The 18,014-nt window shown below is 39.1% G+C and overlaps 1 protein-coding gene across 1 annotated transcript in view; it reads right to left on the reverse strand.

Moving 5' to 3' along the window:
* Window positions 1-690: 690 nt before the first annotated feature.
* LOC142337557 (uncharacterized) overlaps window positions 691-18,014 on the reverse strand; it is a 48,623-nt gene continuing 31,299 nt past the window's right edge. Inside the window, exons 10-15 of the mRNA XM_075386872.1 lie at window positions 9,168-9,295; window positions 7,852-8,007; window positions 6,785-6,909; window positions 1,884-1,986; window positions 1,292-1,384; window positions 691-902 (exon numbers count right to left, since the gene is read on the reverse strand). Of these exons, the coding sequence (XP_075242987.1) occupies window positions 849-902; window positions 1,292-1,384; window positions 1,884-1,986; window positions 6,785-6,909; window positions 7,852-8,007; window positions 9,168-9,295 (659 nt within the window). The 3' untranslated portion in view covers window positions 691-848. The remainder of the gene's footprint in view (window positions 903-1,291; window positions 1,385-1,883; window positions 1,987-6,784; window positions 6,910-7,851; window positions 8,008-9,167; window positions 9,296-18,014) is intronic.

Below are 18,014 nucleotides of genomic sequence, written 5' to 3' on the forward strand. Positions count from 1 at the left end.
ATGAGCGCGGTCGGAACACTATGTGCGAACGCATAATACTGAGCCTCCTTGTTTTATTTGCGTATCTTTGAAGCGTTTGGTTCTAGACCCATTGTTGAAATTTCCAATGTAAAAGTTGTAAAAGCTACGGCTTTTGAAACTGTTAATGAAATTAATCCTTTTTCTGGTATCGAAAGAGGTTGTTAAATTCACCGTAAGGTTGTCACTGATTGACAATCGTCACAATAAATTACGTCTTACTTCTCTTTGGTTTTCACATCTTTTTCGTTTCTTTTCTAAAAAAATAAAACATCAACGTCATATTTCTACAAAGTCATTTCGAAATGCATATTATGTTAAGTCAAGCTTTCATTGCACAGCTGCTGCCAATTTTGGATCTATTTAACTTTTTTTCCTTTGTTTTTTGTTTATTTTGTTCAGCTGTGGTGCTTGTTTTGCTGGTACACGATTCCATGTTTGCGCTCTCTATATATAATCATTTGTTGCCCTAAAAGGTTTTCAATTCAATTTGTCCCTTTGTATAAGAAGCAATCGTTTTTTTTTTAACTTTATACTGATAGGCCACTTCGCGTGCAAAGGCCCATGACTGCAATACATCAGTTGATGGTATTTATACTTTAAACAGCAGATTGATTGGAGATCTGTGTAATTGTTGCTCATAGTTCTGTCAACAATTTGATTTTTAGAAGACAGTGTTCCAAAAAATATATTTTCTAAGGTTACAAAAGAGCTGGTTTTAGTTTGGCAAAGTGTTATTAGTGGTATTAGTATATACATACATAGTTCCAATTCAGTCTGTATAGATAGAACATAGCATGCATATACTGGTTGATATTTTTAGTTTAATGTTAAGAGTAAAGAGTGTCTGTTCGTCCGGCCACTTGAAGGATCCGTTTGTGTTCCTGAAACATTTCAAATTCTGTTATCCCAATAAAGAGTTGAGTCCGTACGGTTTCGGAAAAAAAACCATGAAAAAAACCACTTGGATTTAGATAGGACAAGGAAATAAACCTCCACTTGAATGTTTACGAGCTGCTCATTTGGCGCGTTTGGCCATGTCTTAGCGGACCGTGGGACTTGATTTGAAACTATCATATCCGAACAAAATATCACGACAGAAATCCAATTGGCTCTGAAAAATAAGCTGCGTCAACAAAAATTGATTAAAAAAATTTGTTGTTTAGTTTTGAAAATGCTTTAAAATTTAAAGAAGCCAATATTTTGTAATGCCATAAACATAAAAGAGACAGGCAGTGTATTAAGGAAAGCAAAGCGGAGAAAAATAACTTACTCTGTCGATGTCGGAGAGGACAAACTGGTCTTTTCTGAGAACATCTTTCTCTTTCAGAAGATTCTGGTAATTGTCGTCTCTCTTCGCATGAATCTAATCACACAAAAATAAACAAATTCAAAAATAAAAAACTCAAGTTTCAAAAAAACTCAAAAGCTAAGATATCTTTCATAGGTATTTGCAGTGGTGTATTGTATCATTGGGTAATATCTCATGTAATTTATTTTTTTAGTGAGTAATAAGGATTTTACTATTTTTATTGTTGATTGAAATGCCAGCCAGACGATTATTTTTGACGGAGAATTTTGGCCTGTTCATAAGTTATAAAGTATGCATCATATTTTCATGACAAACCTAAGGGCACTTGTAAAATATGAATTGCAGGGTTAAAAAATAAACGTAGTCTCTAAGCAGAATACATTTTCTAATGATCCCCAACACCACCATACTATAACCATTGTCTGTTGCTAACCCTAAAATTGTACCTCTTTTCATTTAGATCAATTTTGGCTCTCAATAGAGAACAGAGAAGAACCGAAAAGTCAATGAGATCGTATTTGAAAAGCATCAAAGTTTGGACATATGAACTTACGGAGATTAGGTCGCCTTTCTTGCGAAGTAATTCGTCTTCTATCTTTCGCTCTTGTGCCTTCTGCTCTGCCAACTTCTGCAACATGGTCCTTTGGTTGTCAATCCTAAAATGGTCGCCAATAAGATTATTTTCTGAGGAGATTTCACCTGACACCAGCTACGCTTTGATTTGTTACGTTTACGCTTCTAGATCTTTTTTGGAGTTGCTGTTCATCACGGTAATTCAATCCGTTTGATTCATTCCGTCAGCAGTTGAGCTCATATAAAAAATTCATATACGTTACCTTACAAGGGACGAAAAAAAGTAAATATGCTCGGATTAGTAAATATAGGAGAGAACATCTCAAATCGGATTTCAGTAATCTTTCTATCTTTGCAGCCTTTGAGCAATTATTACCATATAAGGGAATTGAAAAAGTTGCTCCTATGAATTATATATGTAAGAAAAATCCGAGCGATTATAGGGATTCAACCAATTAAGAGGCAATTAAAAGACCTCCCTAGTCTAGACCTGGAACTATAAAAAGACCTATTTTTTCTAGGTGGGGTTAAAGTTTGAATTAAATTACACGGTCAAAGACCCTGGTTGGAGTCGAGGCTATTTCGTTTCATAAATCTAGCCAAATTTTTTATGAGTCGAACAAATGTCTTTTCATAGGCATTTTGGGTCTCGAGATTTTTCATAGTTATCTTGGGTCGAGCATGGTCTTTTCATGGGTCGAGAAAATTTTTTTTCGTAAGTCTGTAACTTTTTAACGAATTCAAAATTTTTAACAAATTAAAAATTTTCAACATTTTTTTTTTGCTTCTGTACATACAGAAGCAGTATCGGTGCAAGACTAAACATCATTGCACTAGAGCAGTCCAACTTTAAAAACATTGGAAAACTTCCAAAAGAACTAAAAATTTCTGCTGTTCTTAAGATAAAGTCGCTATCGCAGCTGGACTATTTTTCCACCATAGAAGACTGACTGAAACTAGGCAATTTAATTTTAGTGGTCTTCTTTCCATTAGCCATGATGATAATGTAGCGTTGTTCTTTTTTTCACTTTCATATTTATAAAGTACAATTTTTTACAAAAACAATGCTTAGTTGTGATAGATTGTCGGATCTTCTAAATCGCAAAAGAAGAAGGAGCGAAATGCTGACTACGTTATAATCAACAGTTGGCAAAAATTCACGTAAATTGTCTAATGTTCCACGGCACGTCTTATTGTCCAGGCAAATTCCGGGACACGTTACATAGTCCAGCCAAATTCGAAGACACGTTTCATTGTCTGGACGAAAATGGTTGTTTTAGTTCCAGACAAAGTCGAGGGCATCACGAAAATACTAGAAAAATTCCTTTCATACCAAAAAAATGTCGAGGACAGTCTTTGCAAGCCTTAGTCGATCAAGGACGGTCTTTTAAAAATTCAAGGTCTAGAATAGAGTTTGGCGCCAATAATTGTGCCAATCTGACCGTGATGATAACGCTACGTTATGTTACAAATTTCTTTCAATCAGACCAAAATTTTAATAAGATGTTAAAATAGAAATTTGGCGTTCTCAAAATCAGTTTTTTTGCAAAAATGGGTATCAGAGAGCATGTGCGTCTGTAAATAAAAAGTGAATTAACAAACATATCACTAGAAGTATTGTGCCGTTTACACAATTTTCAAAATTGCGTTTGTCGCAGTGATTACGTTATATTCTGCCCTCGGACAAAGTTATTATTTTACAGGTCTGTATTCTTTATGCAAAATTATCACTAGACAGTTTTGCCATGTTGTTCTAGAATATTTTTTGCTTGCTTTAGTGATTCTTGCTTCCGTTGAAAGTAACGAGCTGAAAAGTAAATTAAGACTTTGTGTAGCTGCCTTCCAGCCCTTGTAGGCTCTAAGTTTGTGGTTTATCACAGCTGAACTTCAAACTTCATTGTAAGAGAACCAATTTTGAAAATTGTTAGATTTAGAATCCCTGCTTAATTTTGTGCCCCTTTAATTAAATATTAAAGTAAACACAATAATTTTGTACTTTATCCTTCTTCAGAAAACGGTCAAAGTTCAAATCTTGAGCATGTTCGCTTCAGCGGACAAACCTGTCGATGCATAATACTTAAATGGCATAAGTTGAACTAATCTAAGTTATTTTAAAACTTATTAAGAGTTTAACGATCTGAAATAGTGAAATGGTTTTTACATATAACTCTCGCATATGTTAACTGTACAAATATAGTGCCGTATAAAAATACTAAACTATGAAGTCTCACAAAAAGTTAGTAGTTTTCTCCGTAATGAGATCTCAACAAATGGATAAAAAATTGGAGTAATTTTTATACTGAATTTGTTAGCGACCAAAAACTGGTGTTAGTTCAGAGTTCAAGCTGTATTTGCTCTCGAAGACACGTGAGCCCTAGTTTTTCATGGGATACAGAAAAAAGTCGACTCCGGTATCATTAATACTTTGATATTCTCCAGGTAGTTTGATTTTATAAAATCATTACGGTATTCTCAGTTTCCATTATTTCTCAATATAATAGCACATAACTGTCATGCTCATGTAACTGAATATAGCGCACCATAGTAGACAACTAAGCCTTGTCATTGTCTAAAACAACAGAATGTACACAGAAATATAAAAAACGGTTTGAATGAAAGAAGAGGACAAAGAATTTTAGCCAGGAAAGCCTAAACATATTAATCAAGCTTAACTCAAATTTCGCAAAGCGTATAGCCAAAGGTCAGTTGTATATTGTCACAATGGCTTCCAGTTAAACATTTGCGAGCAAATTATTGGTTCATTTCAAATTGTGAATGATAGTGACAAGCATTCAAAGTTTTAAAGTTGTTTTCAGATTTGAAAAAATAGTGTCGGTTTCCATTCAGATAAAGCATCTGCCATTTTTCATCGCCCACTCGTTAAAAAACAAAATGGCTTCCGTGTTTCTCCTCTGTATGATGCTGTTCTCTGAGTTTCGAATAACAAAGTGTAGCCTATATTTTTAAAAACTATCTTCTATAGGAAACGTTCCGAAATTACTAGCTTTGACAAAATCGTTTCATAGTTTTACAATAAAAACGCGATAAACCCTTAAATCAAAATAACTTAAAATATACTGCCACAAAAAAACAGACAACCTAATTGAGCCTCAATTTAGGATTCAGTGTATTGTTTATGTTGTTCTTCATTAATGACCGTTATATATATGATAAAAAGTGACCAGAAAAAACTGTGTTAAAGGGTGACGGGTATATCTGAGCGAGAAAAAATCAACTTGACAGAATCTCTACTAATTCTGCTTGGCTGTCACAAGTAAAAAAAAAACATACCCAGCAACTTACTAAAAAATAGCTGCCGTCAATACCCATAACAACGACTGGGTTTTAAAGAGTATAAGAAAATAACAAAAATTGGTTTTTGTACGAAAACGATTTTAAAGTGCAAACTGTTTTGATGTGATTTTGCAGTTGAACATACTCCTATTTCTAAGTGAGAGGATACAGGCGCTAGTACCAATGCCAATGAGCATTAAAGATGGCAACTAAGACTTATAAGAACAAAGTTCAAGTAACGGGCATCTAAAATTGGGCTTCATGGTCCATCCCTTTTTCCATAGTTCTGATTTCCCTTTTTATACCGCTTCCGTTCAGTTTGAATTGCTTTTTTGAGAGTGAAGAGATGAGTGAAACTAGCCCAGGAAGAAAAAATTTTCTGCATTTAGGTTTTGCGTATAATTCTTTTTTATTTTGTAATTTTTGGTCATACAAATTAATGCACGGAACTGCATGTAAGAGGTCTAAAATGTAAAACATCTTTACTTTTGTCTTAAACAGTTTTTGAATAACTTTAACTGGCTAAGAACGTCTTTCTATTGATCTCCCCATTGTAACTGCCAAATTAGAAGCAATAAAAGACAACACTTGTCAAAAACTTGAAAACACACTTTTTTTCGGAAAAAAAATCAATGATGATGGCGAACGATCTTCTAACAAGATATTTGTCTCTTCAAACAAATTGAACGTACTTATTGAACAAAGATAAAAATTTTATTTTTGCCGTCAACTTTGCCTTTTGTTTCTCACGGTCTTTTCCAAGAATAAAAACAGACAAATAACAAAAGACAATTAATACTAACAATTTTTGTTGTTTAAAGTACGAACGATGTTACACTGCTAATTGTGTTCTCCCAAGACACCCAAAAAATGTCGTCAAAGATAGTTTTTCGAATGCGGAAAAACAACGATTGTAAGAATATAATCAAAACATTAATTCGTAGCTCAGGAGTTTTTATAGGATCTTTATTGGAAAACAGCAAAAATGAGGCTCATTTTACACACAAGAAACATACTGATGACAACGGAAACTTGGCGCCATTTCTTGTTATTCAGTTCAGATCACTGTTGATAAAGAGGATCTATTCTGTTTCAGCTCACTAGTCTCCAAGTATGCGATTCACAGAAACTGTTTTGGAGATTTATAATCATGGTGTGAAGGGCGGTTCTTACATGTTGATCCCCCTTACATCAAACTCCCTCACTTCACCCCCATCCCCAACCCTGCACATTGTTCAGGCCGTAAAGGCTCCGTGCAGCCAATGACCCCCCTCCCCCCACCGTTGCCCAACCAATGTCCCCCCTGGTGCACCCCCTTCAATTAGGCTAAAGCTTGCCTCACTAAACCGTCGCTAGCTACTGATGGAGCCAACCGCTTGCTCGAGAGCAAATTCACCGACATTAGTTGGCTATGTTTTCATTTTTCAAATGATCGTTTCTCCTAAAGATAGTCGTTTTTGGGGTTTCTTTTACAGAGCTAAAATAAGCCATTCGCTGTAAATTATTTTTTTTGCCTGGTTAATTTGTTTTTAATAAAGTCGTTATTTTTGTAGGACGAGAAACGTTTAAAATGAGTGCGGTAGTTACCTTAGTTTTTCCAGTTTTTTCTCGAGTTCCTTGACCTGCTTCTCTTGGTTGTTCCTCGCCAGACCCAGAGATCTCACATCTTGGGACAAGTTGCGCTGCTTGGCCTCACGCGCAGTTACCACTTTCTATAATTTCACTCAGAAAATGTTTACGCCGCAAAATAAAAATAAATAATTTTGCTAAGCAGATCTATACCCGAGTCCAGGAACACCTTAACAAACCTCCCACCCGCCCCCCTTGTCTGGGACGGTCTGATCAGAGGCGATTTCGAGCGCGACCTCAACCTGGGCGCCCATTAAGATCATTTCATACCCCCCTCCCATTAAACTCATCTCACACATCAAATGAGTGTCACTTTTTAAGAACGGAGCATGAGGTGAAACTTCAACTCGGTTTATGATTCAGAATAAATAACGCATCAAAGAATTGCCGATAAATTTTAAATATTTTTATTTGTCGTAGAAAAATTGCCGAAAATTGATAAAATTCACACAAGAGGTGCCGCATCATAGAAACGCACGAGCCCGATAAACCCAACATCAAATTCTGGGTAATATAAATTTCCCAATACTGCATTAGATAGTTTCTCATACCTTTCAGTGAACTGAGCTTCAGAATTTTCATGCATTTAATTATGCTCTGACAACCGTGTTTATTTTGACTCTAGAAACCAACCATGACAATTGAACATTGCATGATATCATAGAAAATTATTGATGTATAAATTGACCTTTATTGGATATTTGTTTTTGATCTCCAATAATGTTAAATAATCCTGAGTGATCACAAAGAGTCACATGTAAACATTTCACCCCCCCCCCCCCCCCTCAAGGGAGATCTAACAATGGACTCAGAAATCTAACGGAAACAACCATATAGATGTGAACCGATTAGAATTATCAACACCAAACAGCGTAACTTTGATTTTCCCTCATTTTATGAGTTCATCATCCGGACATCGGCTTTCGGCCAAGCCCCTGACCTGGGATTATTACAATGGGTCACCTTTTTTCAGTTTTAATATTCACTTTTAGGTGAAAGTATAACTTGAGTCTACAATATCTGACCTCCAATCGTGACTTGACATCATCCATGACATATCTCCTCTGCTCTATCTCGTTGTTCCACGCCCTCACAAGTGCCTCCTCCAGCTGCTTGTCTGTCTTGAACTGGTTCTTCACCGAATTGTCAACATCTAACGTCTGCTTACGGTCACCAGCCGCCTAAACATTGCATATGGGGTGGGAAACAACTAACTATGACTTTTTATAGTTTTCCTCACTTTAGTCAGTGTCATAATCAACTGAACTTGATTGGAGAGATGTCTTATGAGAACATTCCAAATGAGATAGATGCTTCTAAGATATTCTAGGATGATATTTGTTACATTAGCTTCACTATCTCTTATTTTGATGGCATGATTCATCAATGATTGTTTTCTCCAATAACTGCTATTGGTGACTTATCTAAATGTTCTAAGATGAGGATTTTATTAAAGCAGCTCCGATTTTGAATTGAATTAAGTTCCTTGAAAACAGTTTACAATTAATAACTATAAACGTTTTCAAGAGGTACGTCAGATAAGCTTTACAGCTCGTTTAGGTGACGTCCCTTTTGAAAAACTCATCAATTATATTTTACTTTCCAGAAAATTAAGGCGACATGATTTGATGATTGTGTTCATCAGTGAACTATTGAGAAATATAGGGCGGTGGGTGTATGTGTTGTAATAGGTGTCGTCATACCTTAGCAGACATGAGATAGTGTCTTAAGTATCTATCACATATCTGTGCATTGTCTCGATCAGACAGACACAGATTGGACAGAATTGGCGCACTCTAATTAATCAATCACATCACACATAAGAACAAATCTTGTGAAATAACCAATAAAGTGAAATACTGTGAAATAATCTTGTGAAAAAATCTGCATCTTGCATCAGACACTCTTTCTTGTGAAATAACTGTCACCAGTTTGACTAGACTACGACTTGGGCCTTCATTTTGTCCGCGCTGGGTCGCCATGGATTTCAGAAGTTAGATTAGTTCGGCAAACATAACAATTGCAAACTTATCAACCGCAGCGTTGAGAACTGAATCATGACAATCAGAGAACTGTAAACTGGTAAACTGACTAATCTACTATAAACAGTGGCAACCCTATTGTTCACACTATTGAGGACAATTTTGCATTCTCAGAACCAAAAAAAACTTTAAAGCCGAGAAGGTCACAAAGTTTGTCTCTGATTATTTACAGTAATTTGAGTCCGATTTTCTACGACAACACAATTAATAATTTAAAAAAAATTAAGTATTAAAAATGTAAAATTCAAATATAACATGTATAAAATCCATAAACTGAAATTGAAAAATTTAGGACTGACCTTGAGTCGTTTTTGCAGACTGATGGCTTGTAGGTCAGTGCGAGTGGTGTCTAGACTCTTCTGAAGGAAGTGCAAGTGTTCTCCTGCGTCTTCCATCTTCACTTTAGTCGTCAACAGACTTCTACCAGCTGAACAAAAAAGAAACAATAGCTATTTTAGTTTGATGAATTTGTTGTAAATATTTTTGACGTCAAACTCTAATTTTGGCGCTTTCACATAATTTGGGTCATGAACCTGGAATGACTGTCTTTAAAACGAATAAAGAATTTTAAAAGTTCAAACTCTAATGTTGGCGCTTTCACATAATTTGGGTTATGGACATGGAATGACTGACTTTAAAACGAATAAAGAATTATAAAAGTTATGGTAATTAATGGCTAAAAAGCTCCGACCACAACAAAAGAAATTTATGAACTATTAATTACCAATTAACGAGAAATGAGCAATGAACAAAACGATAAATAACTATCACAGGAAGCGGTGAAAAAAGTTCTAACAACTTACGGCAAATCTTAAGAAAATTTATCAATATTTAACCAAAAAATCAACACTTTCATTGTATTTAGTGCAAAAAATTGCGGTTGATTTGCTGCAAAAATATATTTTCTTACCACAACTCACAGATATTAATACTTTAATTTGCAATAAAATCTCATTTTATCGAAATATTCGTCCACATTCCAAAAATTGCCAGAAAATATTGTAGCAGCGCAAATTAGATTTCCAAACTATAAGATTATGGTTATATTATAAATCGTTATATTATATTTAGATTATATAAGCGTCTATTGGAAATGTTTCTTCTATATGACTTAGCCATCGGGTTACACTTTGCCTTATAAGAAATATTGGATTATACAAACGATGTGTAATTCCCTTCAAAGCTTTAGAATTCAGGAGCCAAAACGATAACCCACTGTTACTAAGTAAATAAACGTTATCAGCGAGAAAATATCTTTTCTTGAATTGCAATCGTACGACGATTGTTCAATATCTTTTTGTTTGACCTGCAATCATGCGACAAATGATTGAATATCTTTATCTCATTTGAAACCATGCGACGATGGTACTGAGTAAATAAAAGAGCAGCGAAGATTGAAATGCGCTATTTGAATAAAGCGAGAAATGAACAAAAGATTGCGTAATTTCTTAAACATTTAACTTCTTATACGTAGAGTGCTCGGAAAAAGTTCGTTTAACATAATTTTCGTTGAGCCTACGAATATACTAAATCGATTGCGCTCTTTTTAGGCTGAACGTTTTTATGTTTCGAAAGTGTGTTGGTGACCAATCTGAGCTCAGACAAAATACCTGCTAAAAAAGATCAAGCTAGATTTGCCGGGCCATTGACATGGGCCGTTGGCATTAATGCATAGTTGAATACAGTTGCCTTATCGATATTATGATGAATTAACATTCGAAAGAGTGAAAACTTTTCGTCACCTTTATTTTTGGTGCCGCGACCCGGGACACTTTGGAGCCGATTTTCGCATCACCCTTTTTGATGGGAATCTATTTATCAAATTATTTAAAACAAGACTAAACACACTCTCTAAACAGGACTCGCTTGAACAGCTGCTGCTTTACTACCACCGAGCATCGCTTGAACTTACGGCATCAATAAGGCATGCTTCTTTATTTTCCCAAGATATGAATGTGATTAGTTAATGTGAGGACGACCCCAGAAGCCAATGACCACCCTCAATCGACAGAGCTACCCAATACCCGCTGGTCAAAGACGCAATTGAGAGGGACACAACTGCCATTGCCTTCTTCAAACCAAATCACCGGGAGAACATAGTGAGTGCGTGTTGTATCAACCTAGTCCTCTCACTTGAAGAGTTTCAACACATGACATGGGACACACCGAGCACAAAGGAGGCACTCACAAGTAAGGGGTTAATGGTAGCCGCGATTATGAGCTGGAAGCGTGAGAGCCAACAATTACAACAACAAAAACTGTAAGAACTATCCGAAAAACTAAATCGTCATGTTTTGATTATCTGTTGCAGTATATTGAGTATTTTATTCGGCAAATCTAGCAACCCCCCCTTTATATTTTTTCTCAGTTTCATTTCCTATAATCTGGTATTTTCGACATTATCCCTGGTCACCAATATCCTATCCCTTATATTTTTTGAGTTTATAAAACATCAAATTTGAAAAAAATGGCCGATATTTGAACAATAAGCAGTAGTACGTATTGGTGTCTCTGAATTGCAAAAACGCTGTATACACCTTTTATCTCGCGAAGCAAAAAAAAAAGTTTGAGAAAAAATTAACCAAACTTGATTAAATGTTGCAAAAAATTTATATAAAGCGTTGATAGATGGCGGATCGAACATTTGTATAAAAAAGGTTAGAATTAAGAGTTTGGTCAAGATTTTCAAATTAAAAAAAAAAGAATCAGATAACTGATTTTTTGCAAACAAGCGCTTATTCTTGGTAACTCGTGAAAATCGTGCATTAAACATCAAGGATCGGAGTTTGAGCAAATCTCAAATCAATTATGTTGTAAAAAACATTATATGGTTTTTATATTAGCTGCAAGTTCACTGCATCACGCCATAAAAACCTTGCCTCAAGCGTTACAAGACCATTATAAAAAAGGAATTTACGCATTACCGGGTCTGAGTTTTAATCCTAACGCTTTGAAAGTCCGAAAAACCGCGCAATTTCAATTGAGTCACTTCTTCCGTGATAATAAGAGGCTAGTTATATGGCATGATGTGGTGAACAATTCATTGTCCCATCATCGCAGTAACAACAATAAGCCTTTAACACCTTCGCAGCTTATTGAAGTGCTTGAAAAGTATCAGGAGCGCATAGAAGCTATAGTGTTTTGCCCCAGAGAGGGAACTCCTGATATTTACGATCAGCTCAAGCGTAGTACTCTAGTTACCATCCACATAGTGAAAGACATTGTGTCTAAACGTAAACAGAAAGATCCTAGTTTACTTAAAGAGTACAGAGCATTACACCAAAAGCCTGCGCTTGAGCTGAAAACACTCACTATAGTGTTAGCACACAAGAACAACCTCCGGTCCTTGATAACACGCTCCCGACCGAAGAAACTTTCAAAGCACCGTCGTAAAACGCTTCGCACCCGTCATGCGTTCGAGGAGGCGGAACTCACACAAGCCTTTGATAACCTGAATGTCACTTAGTCTTGCGCTGTTGTGGGAGTCTACCCGCTGACTGGCGGTGTGACTTAGTTAACTCACGAGGTACGGGTTAGTTTGTGGTTGGTTCTCTCCGATAGCGCCTTACTAAACGTTTCGCTCTCCCCATTCTTTGAGTTTATCACTACCGTCCGTTTTCCGCTGGTTATCTGGTTTCCTTTTTCCGTTTCCGTCCTTTTTGTTTCCGTGTCACCTTGTTTCTTTCCACCCCCCACTTATTTGTTGTATGATGTAGTATGTTGAGTTTTGCTGTAGTAAAATTTCTTTCTGCCAGTATGCTGGTTTGTTGTTTAGTCTCGTTCCTTCCTAGGGTGTGACTTAAGTTCATTCTGGAGTTACAGCTAGTTTGTTTCGTGACTTTCGCCACACTTGTTTGCTAGCAATTTGCTGTAGCTTTATTAATTTTTGTAGTATGCACGTTTGTTGTCTGGGTATGGTGGTTTGCTAGGGTGTGACTTAAGTTTGTTCTGGAGTTACGGCTAGTAAATTTCCTGACCTTTTCGACTTTTCGTAATACTACATCGTTGCCGTAAATTGTTTCATGTTTGATGTTTTTGATGCCGTTGATAAAGCCCTATAATTTTTGTGCTAGTTTACCTTGCAGTAGCTCCTCTCCTGCTTTCTAGGGTGTGACTTAAGTTTATTCTGGAGTCACGGCTAGCTTAATTGGTAGAGCTTTTGCTGCTGTAGCCTCCCGCATCCTCGCTTGTGGTTTACCGTCTCCCTCCCGTGCTATCCCGGTTTCTCGTTTCGTCGCCCGCCATCCGCCCGACGTTTCCGCCCCGCCCGTGCCGTTTTCCCGTTTCGTCGCGCGCCATCCACCCGACGTTTCCGCCCCGCCCGTGCCGTTTTCCCGTTTCGTCGCGCGCCATCAGCCCGACGTTTCCGCCCCGCCCGTGCCGTTTTCCCGTTTCGTCGCGCGCCATCCGCCCGACGTTTCCGCACGCCCGCGCCATTTTCCCGCTTCGTCGCGCGCTTTTCGCCCGACGCTCCCGTTTGTCAGTCCGGTTCCCCGTTGCGTCGTGCGTTAATCGTTCGGCGTTTCTTCCCATCCGTCCCGTCTCCCGTTTTGCCCTTTTTGCGCTTCCTGCGCGCCGTTCTTTCTTTCTTTCGCCGGGTACTATTGTACTCGACGAACATCTTTGCTCTTTGGCGGTTTGCTAAGGCAAACCGTCACTCTAGGGTTCGGTATAACCCATTTGTGTTGTGCTGTTGCATGTCTGTGTACTTTATAGTAGTACTAAATTAAACTTGTGGTTCCTGTTTTGATAAGATCATGACAACCTTGCAGGACAAATTTAACAAACTTTATAGTGCGAGGGCAAAATTAGAGGCTGAACTTAATAACATCTATGGTGAAATTAACAATGCTATTGATAAGCAAGACAGGAAAGTTAAGATCGAACGTCTGCTCGTGAAGTGCAAAGACGCTTTTATTAGAGTAGTTGATAAAAATGAAGAGCTCTTTGATCTGGCACAAAAGACTGAAAATCCAGATGCTGCCTGTAAGAACCTTGAAAAATGGTTAGAGACTGTAACAAAGAAAACTGATGAGTTCATTGCTGCTGCTCGAGGGTATATCAATTCGGTCCATGACAAAGAGACAGCAGAGCAGTACACCTCTCACCATTCAAAATCAAGTTCACATATGACTTCCTCAAAAAGATCAAGTCAGCGTCAACGAGACTTAGAACTATCGAAACTAAAAAGGGAGGAACTTGAGAAACAACATGAAGCAAAGCTTCGCATTGCTAGACAGCGTCTCGAAATCGAAAAACAAACGAAATTGCGGGAATTGGAAATTGAGCAGCTTGAGGAGGATCATCGCAAGGAAGTAGCTGCTGCAGCCCTTGAGGAAATTGAGTTGATGACAAAATCATCAGCAGACGGGTCCGGTACGGGCAAAATGAGTGGGCTCTTTACGGAAAGAAGTTCAGTCAAGAGCAAGAAACTTGTTCAAGATTGGGTTAATTCGTCACCGGCCGGGAACATTGCAGATGTTGCAAACGAACCGAGTTTGCACTTTTCTGGTTCCATCGCCCAATCCAACCAAGCAATTGTCCAACGACCTTCTTCAGCTCAACTTCCAAACTCACACTTCAATCTCAATACACATGGTCAAGTTGAGGCCAACATCAACCTCCCTGCCCATGATCCAAGTAGTCGAACCAATGTAATCAATGAAGCACATAATGCAAACAACATCATGCAAGAACAGCAACAGCCTCAATATACGCCTCCATCACCAGTAAACTTTGGTATGCCAACTCAACTAAACGCCCCAAACACAGCCCGACAACTGTCTCAAGCAACAATGCACTTCGATGGTTTGCAGTTAGATCATCAATTCCCTCGCAGATCGAGCATGCCGGGACAGTTGAATTTAGTCAGCCCTCCGCATTCACCACCTTTTAATACAATCGTTAATGCTCCTCTAGCACCTAATCCGCCACAAGGACACATAAATGTACCAGCCCCACCATCCCCCGTTCTAAACCTCGCACCACCGCATTTCCCGTTAATCCCACCAGCATTCCGCTTTCCTCCTTCGCCGCCACAAGCACTACCACTACAAACCACTAACCCCGTGGCGAATAATGTCAATCTGTTACCCCATTCTCCGCCTGCACCATTCGTTTCCTCCGCAAACGTTTTTGTACCTCAATTAATTCATCCACCACCCCCAAAAAAGAACTTTCAGCCCCAAAGTTTTGTCCCTATAACCCACGCACCTCCTGCTCCTCCAGATCCAAATGTCTGGCGTTTTCCAGCAGCAGTCCCATCTAATGCAGTACCACTTGTACGAACATCCGCAAACTTATACACCGTACAACCGGCCCCGTCAATCAACCCTCATATATCTACATCGCACCGCTCCCCTCATGTACAAGCAGCAGCAGGCGCTCAAAATTACGTAACATCAGACTTCATGCATGCGAATCAATTTAGTTCTTCCGCAGGTACCGCCCCCACCTTTGTCACTCCGATAATTCCGCCAACTTATGGAGCTACCGTTCCGAACCCGTTGTGTTGGGGTGGCCCGCCGCATCCCACACCTTCGGCTCCTTCTTTGGACTCTGCGGATTTGATAAAGCAGTTGGTGGACGCAATTGCTTGTAAGAGGAACGATCCACTGCCCGAGTGGAAGTTGTCACAGTACAATGGTGATCCCCTGCAGTGGCACGAATGGTTCGGACAATTTAAAAGCGCCATAGACGCACAGTCCTTGACTGATGATGTCAAGTTAACATATTTAAAAACGCTTGTAACTGGAAAAGCTAAAACCGCCATCGCTGAGTTCGCATACTGCGGTTTAATGTATAAGGACGCACTTAAGACACTCGAACGTAAATTTGGTCAACCACAGGCAGTAGTCAGTGCACACTTAGACAAACTCAGCTCTTTTCCTTCACTTAAGATGCACAATAGTGACAACATCATAAACTATTCTGCAGCAATTTCAAGTCTTGTTGGGGTCTTTAAATCACTTTCATATGACGCAGACCTTAAGAGCGCCTCACTTCTTAACACGGCTGTGCAAAAATTGCCGCCCAATCTAAAAGAGTCTTGGTCACTCTTCACAGTGAAGAAACATTGGGTTAAGCCAACACTCCTTGACTTCAACGATTGGTTGAAGGAGAAGGCCGAGGCACATGATTTAATGAAACAAACTTCATTGAAGGCAAGAACTGAGGATAACACCAGCTCAGTAGTAAAGACCAAAGTTGCCTCGAGAAATTTTGCTGCTAATACGCAAACTAAGGGCACTCAGAGACCAGCCTCAACATCGGCAACGCCTGCAACACCTCGCTGCATTGTGTGTAAAGGTAACCACCGCATCTGGGAGTGTAGGGTATTTAAAGAAAAGTCTCCCACTCAGCGAGCAAAGGTAGTAGCGGAATCAAAACTGTGTTTCTCATGTTTGAGAGAAAAGCATATGTTCAGGCAATGCCCAAATCCTAGAAAATGCAGGCAGGACGGTTGCAACAGCTCCCGTAATACACTTCTTCATGGAGCTGAGAGGGTTTATCCATCAAAATCCCCTTCAAACAACAACAATAGTAATTCTAATGCTGGCGCAAATCAAAGTAAACTTTCTAGTGTCCAATCATCGAGTAAGACCACTACTTTGTCATCTGTAAGTAATGTGAAAGGCCTCTTTCAGGTGACTGAATTACAGTTGAAGAGCGCTTCTGGTAAAGATACCACGGCTTTAGTTTTGTGCGATACCGCTTGCAGTAACTCTTGGGTGTCCAATGATCTTGCAAATAGACTTGGTTTGCACGGTACAGCATTGAAATTAACAGTCAAGGGTATAAATACCGAGGAGGTTGTAGACACTAAGTTAGTTGAACTAACTGTAACACCACGCGACAACCAAGCATTTGAACCATTTAAAGTCAGCCCTTACGTAAAGGAAAATTTGAATGTAGGCGCCGATGTCATTAACATTAAAGCACTTCAGGAAACATACCCGGACCTAGCAGTTCTAGACCCAGTTACATATTGCTATGGAAACATCGAGATGATACTTGGACAGGATGTGTATCATGCCATCCGCCCGTTAGAGTACTTCGCTGCCGACGAGAAGTCCTCGCCCTTCGCTGTTCGCTTGCCCATAGGTTGGGTTCTAAGCGGCCCTCTACCGTCATCTTCAGGTTTAGTCTCGACTTGTTTCAAAGCTAATATGGAGCAGGATTTTGAACTCGCTAGTCAGGTAAAATCTTGGTACGACATGGAGTCGTACGGCGCACTTAAGCAAGTAGACCCACGATCCGCCTCGGATGCGCGTGCGCATGAAATTCTTGAAAACACCACCGTGCATAATGGAAAAAGGTACGATGTAGGAATGCTATGGGCTGAAGATAACATCGAACTGCCCAACAATTATTCCTCAGCGCTTGTTCAATTAAAGTCTTTGGAAAAGCGGCTCACGAAAGATCAGACATTAAGGGAAAAGTACTCGAGTACCATCAAAAAGGACTTAGACAAGGGCTATGTAGTAAGGGTCAAAGATGCTCACAAGGTGGAAAGTCGCTCGGAACGAGAGTGGTACCTACCACACCATCCGGTTGTTAACCCGAACAAGCCGGGCAAGGTTCGTAGGGTACTAAACGGAGCAGCTAAATTCCAAGGCGCATCTCTTAATAAGTCATTAATCACCGGACCTGACTTACTGCAAAACCTTATCTATGTACTCCTACGGTTCAGACAACATCCATTCGCCGTATCCGCCGACATCGAGGGAATGTTCCTCCAAGTTGGAGTGTTACCATGTGATCAACCATCATTGCGTTTTTTGTGGCGGGAGGACCCCACATCAAATGTTGTGGTACACCAGTATACGCGCCACATCTTTGGGGCAAAAGATTCGCCCACCTGCGCCAACTACGCACTTCAACGCACGGCAAGTGATAATGCTAAGGAGTACCCAGAAGCGGCAAAAGCCGTCCTTGAGAACTTCTACATGGACGATTACTTAGACTCAGTGGAATCCCCCGAGAGGGCCCTCATTAGGTCGAAGGAATTGGTACATCTTCTCTATCTAGGTGGGTTCAAGCTTACTAAGTTTGTAAGCAATGTACCAGATCTGGCTGACCGAATTGATGGGTCTGCTCAATCCACTGAACCGAAGGTCATAGTTTCATCCAAGGAGGAATCAATG

This window comes from Convolutriloba macropyga, chromosome 4, assembly GCF_964194025.1.
Source record: "Convolutriloba macropyga chromosome 4, txConMacr16.3, whole genome shotgun sequence".
Taxonomy (NCBI): domain Eukaryota; kingdom Metazoa; phylum Xenacoelomorpha; order Acoela; family Convolutidae; genus Convolutriloba; species Convolutriloba macropyga.